General features: G+C 60.3%; 1 protein-coding gene across 1 annotated transcript; it reads right to left on the reverse strand.

The window, feature by feature from the left end:
- Positions 1–4,592: 4,592 nt before the first annotated feature.
- Positions 4,593–10,662, reverse strand: LOC120402322. Its single transcript, XM_039532897.1, has 8 exons — positions 10,538–10,662; positions 9,216–9,311; positions 8,733–8,837; positions 8,248–8,383; positions 7,406–7,500; positions 6,770–6,922; positions 5,818–5,962; positions 4,593–4,873 (listed from the first exon to the last, which is right to left on the reverse strand). Exons 2-7 carry the CDS (start codon positions 9,240–9,242, stop codon positions 5,861–5,863), a joined length of 618 nt encoding a protein of 205 aa, XP_039388831.1. The 5' UTR covers positions 9,243–9,311; positions 10,538–10,662; the 3' UTR covers positions 4,593–4,873; positions 5,818–5,860.
- Positions 10,663–10,981: the final 319 nt, after the last annotated feature.

Genomic DNA, 10,981 nt, shown 5'->3' on the forward strand with positions numbered 1-10,981 from the left:
GGAGCCCAGAGCCCTTTAATTTCCCCTCGCAGCTCCGGCAGCTGGGCTGGGGCCAGGATTTAAAGGGCTCGGAGATCCCGCGGCTGCGGGAAGCCCAGAGACCTTTAAATACCCCCCGCAGCTCCGGAAGCCAGGCTGGGGCTGGGAATTAAAGGGCTCAGAGCTCCCGCGGCTACAGGGAGCACAGAGCCCTTTAAATTCCCCCGCAGCTCTGGCAGCCGGGTTCGGATGTGGATTTAAAGGGCCCGGAGCTCCCACGGCTGCAGGGAGGCAGAGCATTTCCGGGCTGGGGCCGGGATTTGAAGGGCCCGGAGCTCCTGCCGCTGCGGGGAGCACCGAGCTTTTTAATTCCCAGCCCCAGCCTGGCTGCCGGAGCTGCGGGGGGAGGGGACGAGGGATTTAAAGGGCTCTGGGCTCCCTGCAGCCGCCGGAGCTCTGAGCCCTTTAAATCCCCGCTGAGGAAGCTGGTGCGGTCCGGCACAGCGTACTGGCTCTTGCCGCTACTCTGTACTGGCCCGTACCGGCTTACTTTCATCTCTGGCTCAGAACTCCTATGGCTGCGGGGAGCCCAGAGCCCTTTAAATTCCCCCCGCAGCTCCAAGAGCTGGGCTTGGGCCGGGAATTAAAGGGCTCAGAGCTCCGGCGCTTGCTGGGAACCCAGAGCCCATTAAATCTCCCCCCTGCAGCTCCAGCAGCTGGGCTGGGGCCGGGATTTAATGGGCTCAGAGCAGGGGTGAAAGTAACTTCCAGGATTTACTGGTACTGCTGTAATCCTAAAGGGGCATGGCTTAAACCGGAAGAGGTGGGGCCTCAAGATTTAAAGGTCCTGGAGCATCGGCTGCGGCTGGGAGCCCCAGGGCCTTTAAATCAACCCTGGGCTCAGGGGCAAATGAAAGGGCCCAGGGCTCAGGCCGCCATAGAGCCCCAAGCCCTTTAAATTCCCCCCGCAGCTCCGGCCGCCGGATTTGGGTGTGGATTTAAAGGGCCCGGAGCTCCCATGACTGCAGGGAGCACCGAGCCCTTTAAATCTGGCCCCAACCCGGCTGCCAGAGCTGCGGGGGGAAATTAAAGAGCTCTCGGCTCCCTGCAGCCACCAGAGCTCTGAGCCGTTCAAATCCCTGCTGAGGAAGCCGGTGCGGTCCGGCACGGCATATTGGCTCTTCCTGGTACACCGTACTGGACCGCAATGGCTTATTTTCATCTCTGCTTCAGAGATCCCATGGCTGCGGGGAGCCCAGAGCTCTTTAAATACCCCCTGCAGCTCCGGACGCCAGGCTGGGGCTGGGAATTAAAGGGCTCAGAGCTCCCGCGGCTACAGGGAGCCCAGAGCCCTTTAAATTCCCCTCGCAGCTCCAGCAGCTGGGTTGGGGCTGGGATTTAAAGGGCTCGGATCTCCGGCAGCTCTAGGGAGCTTTAAATTCCCCTCCTTTAAATTCCCCTCGCATCTCCAGGAGCCGGGCTGGGGCTGGGATTTAAAGGGCTCACAGCAGCAGGTCCGCCCAGAGGATTCCAGAGGCCCGGGGTCTTCGGCAGTGGGGTGCAGCCAGGTCTTCAGCGGTAATTCGGCGGCGGAGGGCCCCCGCCGCGGGTCTTCGGGGCACTTCGGCGGCGGGTCCCGGAACGGAAGGGCCCCCCACCGCCGAATTACCGCCGAAGACCTGGCTGCATTTCGGCGGCGGGTCCCACTTCGGCGGTAATTCGCCAGTGGGGGGTCCTTCCGCTCCGGGGCAGGGAGCACCGAGCTTTTTAATTCCCAGCCCCAGCCCGTTTGCCGGAGCTGCGGTGGGAGGGGAGGAAGGATTTAAAGGGCTCTGGGCTTCCCGCAGCTGCGGGAGCTCCGAGCCCTTTAAATCCTGGCCCCAGCCCAGCTCCCAGAGCTGCGGGGGAAAATTAAAGGGCTCTGGGCTCCCTGCAGCTGCTGGAGCTCTGAGCCGTTCAAATCCCTGCCGAGGAAGCCGGTGCGGTCCGGCACGGCATATTGACTCTTCCTGGTATGCCGTACTGGACTGTAATGGCTTATTTTCATCTCTGCTTCAGAGATCCCACGACTGCGGGGAGCCCAGAGCCCTTTAAATTCCCCCGCAGCTCTGGCAGCCAGTTTCAGATGTGGATTTAAAGGGCCCGGAGCTCCCACGGCTGCAGGGAGCCAGAGCATTTCTGGGCTGGGGCCGGGATTTGAAGGGCCCAGAGCTCCTGACACTGCAGGGAGCACCAAGCTTTTTAATTCCCAGCCCCAGCCTGGCTGCCGGAGCTGCAGTGGGAGGGGAGGAGGGATTTAAAGGGCTCTGGGCTCCCTGCAGCCGCCGGAGCTCTGAGCCCTTTAAATCCCCGCTGAGGAAGCCGGTGCGGTTCAGCACAGCGTACTGGCTCTTGCCGCTACGCTGTACTGGCCCGTACCGGCTTACTTTCATCTCTGGCTCAGAACTCCTACGGCTGCGGGGAGCCCAGAGCCCTTTAAATTCCCCCCGCAGATCCAGGAGCTGGGCTTGGGCCGGGAATTAAAGGGCTCAGAGCTCCAGCGTTTGCTGGGAACCCAGAGCCCATTAAATCTCCCCCCTGCAGCTCCAGCAGCTGGGCTGGGGCCGGGATTTAATGGGCTCAGAGCAGGGGTGAAAGTAACTTTCAGGATTTACTGGTACTGCTGTAATCCTAAGGGGCCATGGCTTAAACCGGAAGAGGTGGGGCCTCAAGATTTAAAGGTCCTGGAGCATCGGCTGCGGCTGGGAGCCCCAGGGCCTTTAAATCAACCCTGGGCTCAGGGGCAAATGAAAGGGCCCAGGGCTCAGGCCGCCGTAGAGCCCTGAGCCCTTTAAATTCCCCCCACAGCTCCGGCAGCCAGATTCGGGTGTGGATTTAAAGGGCCCGGAGCTCCCATGACTGCAGGGAGCACCGAGCCCTTTAAATCTGGCCCCAGCCTGGCTGCCAGAGCTGCGGGGGGAAATTAAAGAGCTCTCGGCTCCCTGCAGCCACCAGAGCTCTGAGCCGTTCAAATCCCTGCTGAGGAAGCCGGTGCGGTCCGGCACGGCATATTGGCTCTTCCTGGTACACCATACTGGACCGCAATGGCTTATTTTCATCTCTGCTTCAGAGATCCCATGGCTGCAGGGAGCCCAGAGCCCTTTAAATACCCCCTGCAGCTCCGGAAGCCAGGCTGGGGCTGGGAATTAAAGGGCTCAGAGCTCCCGCGGCTACAGGGAGCCCAGAGCCCTTTAAATTCCCTCTCAGCTCTGGCAGCGGGGTTCAGGTGTGGATTTAAAGGGCCTGGAGCTCCCACGGCTGCAGGGAGACAGAGCATTGCCAGGCTGGGGCTGGGAATTAAAGGGCTCAGAGCTCCGGCAGTTGCTGGGAATCCAGAGCCCATTAAATCTCACCCTCCCCCCCCCGCAGCTCCAGCAGCTGGGCTGGGGCCAGGATTTAATGGGCTCAGTGCTCCCCATTGCTGCGTAGATCCCAGAGCCCTTTAATTCCCCTCCACGCAGATCCAGCACCCAGGCTGGGGCAGGGAATTAAAGGGCTGAGAGCTCTCCGCAGCTGCAGGAGCTCCGGGCCCTTTAAATCCTGGCTCCAGCCGGGTAAGGCTCAGGCTCCTCACAGCCATGGGAGCTCCGGGCCCATTAAATCCACTCTCGAACCCGGCTGCCAGAGCTGCGGGGGGAATTTAAAGGCCCTGGGGCTCCCAGCCACAGCCAATGCTCCAGGATCTTTAAATCTTGAGAGGCCCCGCCCCTTCGGGTTGAGGCCACACCCCCTCAGGACTCCGGCAGTACCGGTAAGTCCTGGAAGTTACTTTCACCCCTGACTTAATCATTCCTTTACCTGTGTTCACCTTGTGCGCCGGTGACTCCCCCAAGCCGCAGTCGCATTCCACCTCTAAGGGGGTGCAGAAAGAGAGGCCACCATGCTCGTTGGGGTGCTCGTTGGGTTTTGGGTTCGGGTTCTGGCGTATCCATCAACGGCTTGGCCAAAGGGCTCCCCTCGGTCGCTCCCTCCTCCTCCTCGGCACTGTCGCTGATGTAGCGCTTACTCCGTGGATGGTCAAAGACCCTCAGGGCGAAGACAGAGTCTGAAGTTCTCATGGGGGTGGTGAAGGAGTCCAGGTTTCCTCTCTGCAGCCTTCCCATGATTTCTAAACCATGGGTCCTTGGCGAGAGATGGCCTCGTCCGTCCGGCGCTGGGACTTATGAGGTGATGGTGCTGAACCCTGATTGGCAGAGGACCCTGGGAGGAGTTCTTAGTGGGGTCAAACAGCCCTCTCCCGGACAGGTCACCCTCCCCCAGAACTCGCCCTGATTGGTCAGGATCCCCTCTGGGGGTGGTCCTGTCAGGACAAAACCGATCCTAATTGGTTGAGGGCAGTGAGAGGAGTTCTTAGAGGGGTCACAAGACAGACGTCGGGATAGGTCACCCTCCCACCCCAGAGCTCGCCCTGATTGGTCAAATCTCCTCTTGGGGTGGTCCTTCCGGGACGAAACCCATCCTGATTGGTAGAGGGTGGTGGGAGGAGTTCTTAGAGGGGTCACATGACACACCTGGCTTCCAGTCATGTGGCCGCCTTGACCACGAAGTAATACCCCCATGGGTCGGGACTTCTGGAGACAGGTGGGAGGGACTAAGGGGTCATGGGGCGGGGTTAGGGTTTGATTAATGGTGGGGCCTGTCTACTGCTGCCGGGTGTTGAGTGTTTGCAGGCAGAACGGGAGCCAGTGTCCATGTCCAGGCCGGAGGTCGAAGCCGGGTGGTCAGAAATACGAGGCAAAGTCCATATCCATGCAAAGATCGAAGCCATGCAGTCAAAATTGAAGGGGTTGGGGAAGATCAGGAGGAGAAGGAGGTGGCAGGGCTGGAGCGGGTGGGTGGAGGGCCTGGAGCGAGGCTAGAGAAAGGCAAGGAGAATACTGAGCCGGGGTTCAGAACCCAAATCTGGAGCCAAGAAGGGTCACACCAAAGTCATAGCCAGAGACCAGAGTCAAGAGTCCAGCCAGAGTCAGCAGCGAGAAACCGGAGGGCAGGGCAGGGCAGGGCAGGGCAGGGGGTACATGCGGGCAGGAATGAGGATGACTTACTGGAGCCCTGGAGACCCCTCATCGGGGGACTCCCTTCCTAGCAATACCAGAAGGACAGCGGGGTGACAAAGATATCTCTGAGACTGGGCTCCAAGCCAAGGGGAGCTCCCATCCAGGCTGTGTGCCAGGACCCCGTCACCCTCCCTGTTCATTTCACACGCACAGACCCCCTGGCTGGAGGGGAGAATAAAGGGCAGAAGCGAAGGTGCCCCTGGGGGAAAGGCTCTAGGCCGGGACCCAGTCCACTTCCCAGATCTACACCCAGGATTGTGTGACCAGGCCCACAGCCCTTCCTCTGCGTCTCAGTTCCCACCTGCCGGATGGGGAGGCTCCTCCCCTGCCCCAGGGTGTTCGGGGGGAGTTTCCTTCCTGGCTGGGAAGGGCTCAGATACCAGGTGGGTGGATTGGGCCCCGGGTGGGGGATGGTCGGACATTCGCTGTGTCAGGGGTGACAGGGGTCATTGGAGGGTCTGAGCAGTGACGACGGGGGAGGGGCCCCATGTCAGGCCACCCCTCCCAGACTGCAGTGGCTATTGAGCACAACCCCTGGCTCTGCGGATGCTCTCACTTCTGGGCCAGCCCCACAGCCTGATTCTTCCCAACCAGTATCTGGCCTGGCCCCAGCCCCAGGGGTCGGGGTGGGGCAGGGTGTCCAGAGCGAGGTGCTTGGCCTTGGTTTCTCTCAGTGCTGTGGGGGGCTCTATGGCCGCTCCCCCCAGCCCTTCCCCCCAGGCACAGTGAGACAGAGCAGTACCTGCGGCAGGGGGTCCGAGCTGGTCATGCGAGGGGCGGGGTCTTCAGTGCTGCCCCATGGAGCACAGCCCCTGCAGGGCGTCGGGCACCTGGCCCAAGACCCTGATGTTAAACAGCTGGATCTTTATGTAGGCTGCGATGTCCTCCTGTTGCAAGGGAACAAGGATCAATCAGAGACTCCGACACCCACGAGAACGAAGGGTATTAACGGCACCGGGAGCCAGCAACATTTCCTCCCCATGTCTGAGGGACGGATTCCCCCGCCCAACCCCCGAGACGAAATCTTCTCTCTTCTCTAGTGACTTCCATCCCCTCTCCCACCATTATGGAATGAACTCCTGCCCCCACTCCTCTCAGTCCCCCCGCGAGAACTGTTCTACCTCCCAACCCAGCGGGAATCCAGCTCCGCTCTACAGAGTCCCCTCAGCCACCCTCGCCCCCTCCAGCCGGGGGCTGGGAGGCTTTGGGCAGTAGTGCCGGGGGGTGAGAGGAAGTGGACACCTTTCCCCAAGGGATCCCCATGTCCTTAACGTGATGCCATGGCCAGTGGCTCTGGTGAATGGGGCACTTAAGCAGCCTCTGCTGACTGACTCCTCCAGTTCTCCCAGAGCAGGTGGGGGCTGGGATATCACGATACTAGGAACCGGCCTGAGGCCCCGAGGGGGAGGAAAGGCTCACAGAAGGGACTAGGGGAGTTGGCAGACCCTAGCATGAGCAATGGCAGCGTGTCGTGCTGATGTGACGCCTGTTAGGAAATAGCCTTGCTGGGGAGCTGGGTCTGCCCTGCTTTGAGCTGCTCAGGGGAGAAGCTGGCACCGACCAATGGCACCTGTCTGGGGTCACCCTCTCCTTGCTCCCTGGTCAGCGCATGGGGATGGGATGGGAGCGATTTTCAATGGCCTGGAGGTGAAAGGCCCTAGAGGTCTCTCCCCAGGTGACCCCTCTTTGGTTACCTCGTCCTCTAGCAGCTGGCCGGCTTCCCCCAGGATGGAATATGTCAGCACCAGGCCAGCCTGGCTGACGCGGAGGAGGGGGTGGTGAATGGCAAGCAGGCCCTCCTGGAGGAAAGATCTTTTCTGCTCCTCTGTGAACAGCTCGCCAAAGGCCTAAAACCAAAAGAACCAGAGCCCTTACAATGGCCCAGAACCAGGCTCCAAATCCCTCGAGTGTCTCACAAGGTGGAGAAGGGTCCTGGGGCAGCCAACCTTTGGGGTCCCATGGACCAGGAACCCCCGTCAGTAGGAGGCTGCAGGCACTGAGGCCTCCAATAGCTCTTATGGAGCAGGATTCACCGCAGGTGCCATGAGATGCTGGGAATGTGTCTGCGCGCTCTGGAATCCAGCTCACACAGACAGCCCAGGACCCCTGCTGTTCCCAGCAGCGATAGCTCCTGCAGCTCACCCGCTAGAGGTTCGGGGTCTTTTAGATCTGCTTCATTCCCACACCTCACCCCACGGACATTCCCAGGAGCCTCACATACTCTGTGGAAATAAGGAGCAGGCTCTTGCCCTGTGTCCATGACACACTCACTGCAGCGGGAGACAGCTCCACACCTGAGTTGCTGCAATGCACCGGCCGAGAGTCCTTACCTCTCCCACCCTGGCCAGGTTTCTATACCCCAGGCGTTCGGGGTCATGGAGCCCGTCCCGGCACCACAAGTCTGGGGCCTCGCTGGCGTTGAGCCCTGGGGGAGAAAGACACACCCATTGGGGAGGTTTGGCCTTCCGCTTTCAGTGCCTGTTTCCTTCTGGGTGCACACTGGCCAGGCTCCTCCTGGCATCCGCAGCCCAATGGAATCGCAGGGTCCATGCCAGGCGGGTTAGTACCAGAAGGGGGATTTGTTTCAGCCATCACCGTAATCATGTGACCCTTACGGTCATGGGGGTGTCTAATACTGAGAACCCCCCACACCCACTGAAGTCAAGATCTGGCCCTGGCTACCCGACTGGTGACACCCTACAAGCTTTGTGTCCATCCCCTGTGGTGCCTGCTCCTGCCCCTGCCCTCATGATGGGCTCTTTCCCTCCATGTGTCTCAATAGCTCCGTTCCTGTCCCCTCACGAGCTGGCTGCCCTGTACGGGAGTGGGCTGATTTCCCTGGGCTGGGGGACAGAGCCGGGCTCGGAGATAAAGCAGCCAATTTCCTTGGCACTTTCACACTCATCTCCCTAATTCAGCGAGAGGGGGAGAGAAAGAGTCACCATCTAAGCTGGGGTCGGCGTCAGAGGAGGGGGCTTCTTTCTGTAGGGTCCCACTGCCCAGCAGAGGGAGTCTCGAAGGAGGGGCCTTGTTTCTATTGGGATTCCTCTTCCCCGCTACAGCGGGTCTAAGCAGAGAGGCCTTAGTTCTAGAGGCGTCTCAATGGCCAGCTGGAGCTAGTCTCCCAGAGGCTCGTTTCCATGGGGTCCCATTGCCCAGCTGGGTTTCTTACCCCTCTTCCGGAGCAGGAGCCAGTAAAGCCAGTATATCCCAGCCCTGGCATGCTGACTGATATCACTGGCTGGGTGGGATATCCAGAGACCCAGCTGCAGAACGAATTCACCTGCCTTGGAGAAGGCGGAGGAGGTCTGGTGGAAGGAGGAGGAGAGGGGAATCCATCACCATTCTCCCTTCAGCTCCCCAGTGCCCCTGGACCTGAGCTCTGCTCCCACCCCTCTGTAGGAGGCGCTGGGGTAGAGGAGCGAGAGCCCTCTTCCTCTCTGCCCCCAAGGGAGCTCGGAGCAAAGGGAGCAGGGCAAGGGCCCTCGCTGAGCACTCGCTGCCTCGCGGCTCCAGAATAACAAGGGCCCTGAGGCCAGGCACGACCCTGCCACCGAGCGGCCTATGGAACGCAGTCCCTTACGGACCTGGGGGGACCAATTAGCCAGGGGATGAGGAACTTGACTCTGCAGGACGCTGGGGTTAGAGGTCACTTACGTCCAATCCAGGCAGGGAGATGGCAAACTGGAGCAGGGCCGCACTGGTCTGGACGGCCCTGGCTCTCTCCTGGGGGTTGTTTGCCAGGAGAGAGCGATGGACGTGCTGCGGGAGAAGGAGGCAGGGGAGGGTCAGCGGGTAGGCGTACATGCTCTACAAACCAGCCTCTCCCCCTCCCCAAGGGGCTGAGACTTTGTGCTCAGGGTGGAGTAGCCGAGCCCTGGTGGCAGAGCTTGAAAAGGGGGTTCAGTCTCTCAGGCCCCAGCCAGGCCTGGTGCTCACTGTTAGTGCTTAATGCAACCGTGCAGAGCTCTGGCTGACAGTCCCAGCTCCTTCCCCCTGCACTGGCAGCTCTGGGAACGTGTGGCCGGCTGGGTCCAAGCTGGGAGGACACAATGGAAACGTGGCTCTTCTAGTCTCTCCTTTGCTGCCCTCCCACAGGGCTCAGGGGCAATTCCACCCCAGACTGTCCATTCTACTCACCTCCAGGAGGTGCTGCAGCTTCTCCATGGTGGGGGTCTCTGTTAGCTGGCCCCTGAGGATGGTGTCCAGGCTCCGCGAATAGCGGTTGTGCAGAGCCTGCAAGAAGAGGGAGCACACGTCAGTCATGGGACATGGGGCTACATCAGTCAGGGGACAATGAGGAGGATTCTCCAGGAGCCCTGGCAAGACTCAAGAGGCACATCCTGGCCTCTCTCATTCACATCACTCCAGGGACACTTCGCAAGAGTTCATGGCCGGATGCCTGCTGCCTCGTCAATCCTTGCTCTTCGCAGTTCTCTGTGCAGGGCCTGGTACCCAGCAGAGTATGGACCAGCCAAACTGCAATGGGTGGGAGGTAGGATCCCCGGGAGAGTCCAGGCAGGAGATCAGAGAATGAGGAGAGGAGGGAAGGCTGGGATCAGCCACGGAGGGGTAACGCAATCCCCTCTGAACCCCTGATCCATGAACAGCACGTCAGGATCAAGGCACATGCCCTGGACTCCACACCCAAACCAGCTCCAGGGCTCAAGACCTCCATGGGGTTGGACAGGGAAAGCCGCCCCCTTCCCAAAACCAGTGTCTCCCTGCGCAGACAGGGGTTGGAACTTGGACAGTGTCTGCGAGGACCTTGGCCTGTGTGGGACAAATGTCCCCACTTTGGGGTGCCAGATAACAGAGGAGCTGTGTCCCCCCATTGGGGGTGAGGGATTCTCTGGTAAACTCCACCAGAGAGGTCCTTTGGGGCCATCTGCCTGTCCCAAGTCAGGGTAAAGGAGGAGGGTTGGGCGTGGGGCTAGCAACTCCACCCTGTAAAAATCAGCTTGCTACAGAAACGCCAACAATAGAGTTAACAGAGACTTTTAGCCTGGAAAAAGAAGGGTCTTCAACTCGAAGATGCATGACGCTGGGGTGTGGGTGGTGAGGAAGCCACTAAGCCAATCACCCTTCTTGCAGCCAGGAGGATTACCATCGGCACATGGAATGTACGAGGAAGGTAAAAGTCAGGAAAGATTGCAGCAGAGATGAGGAGCAACAACCTGACCCTACTAGGAACCCCAAGGCAAGAGGCCGCCCAAGAAATACCTGGCAACGCGACCTTCAGGTTGATAGCAAAAAAAATGGGCTATACCTGGAACCAGCTAGAGCGAATGGCCCAGGATAGAAGACTATGGAGATCTGTGGTTGGCGGCCCATACCCCAGTTGGGGTGACGGGCATGAATGAATGATGAATGATTCTCTGGTGCAAGACCCCCTGCCTGGGTGGGGACGGAACAAGGAGCAGGACAGACTTGGTGGCAGCGCAGCTGGAGGATTTTTGTACCTCAGCTCTGCCCTGCAGGTGCTGCTGGATCACCAGGATGATGTCTTCCTCAGGGCAGAAATCCTGCTCCTCTTGCTCCTCCTCCTCCTCGCACTCCTCCTCTTCCTCCTCCTCAGGCCACGACACCTGGGTACTGGGGGTGTCTGCACCAGGGAGGGAAGGAGAAAGTTTAATCCCTTCTGCTGCTGAGGGGATGCAGTGGACAGAGAAGGCTTCATGTTTCCCCTTTCTCTGTAAGGAGCCCCATGGCGGCGAGGGCCCCACCCTGCCCCTCCCAGAGACGCCCTCAGCCCCATCAGCCTCAGGGCCCCGTGGCAGTCAGCCCCCCCCCCCCAACATGATCAGGGGAGGCTGGAGCTCCCCCACTCCACCCAGCATCCAATGCCGTGGGGCGTGGCTGTGCCACCCCCACTGGTGTCAGTGGGGCTCACGTGGGTCAGTCCC

Source organism: Mauremys reevesii, linkage group 3, assembly GCF_016161935.1.
Source record: "Mauremys reevesii isolate NIE-2019 linkage group 3, ASM1616193v1, whole genome shotgun sequence".
Classification (NCBI taxonomy): Eukaryota; Metazoa; Chordata; order Testudines; family Geoemydidae; genus Mauremys; species Mauremys reevesii.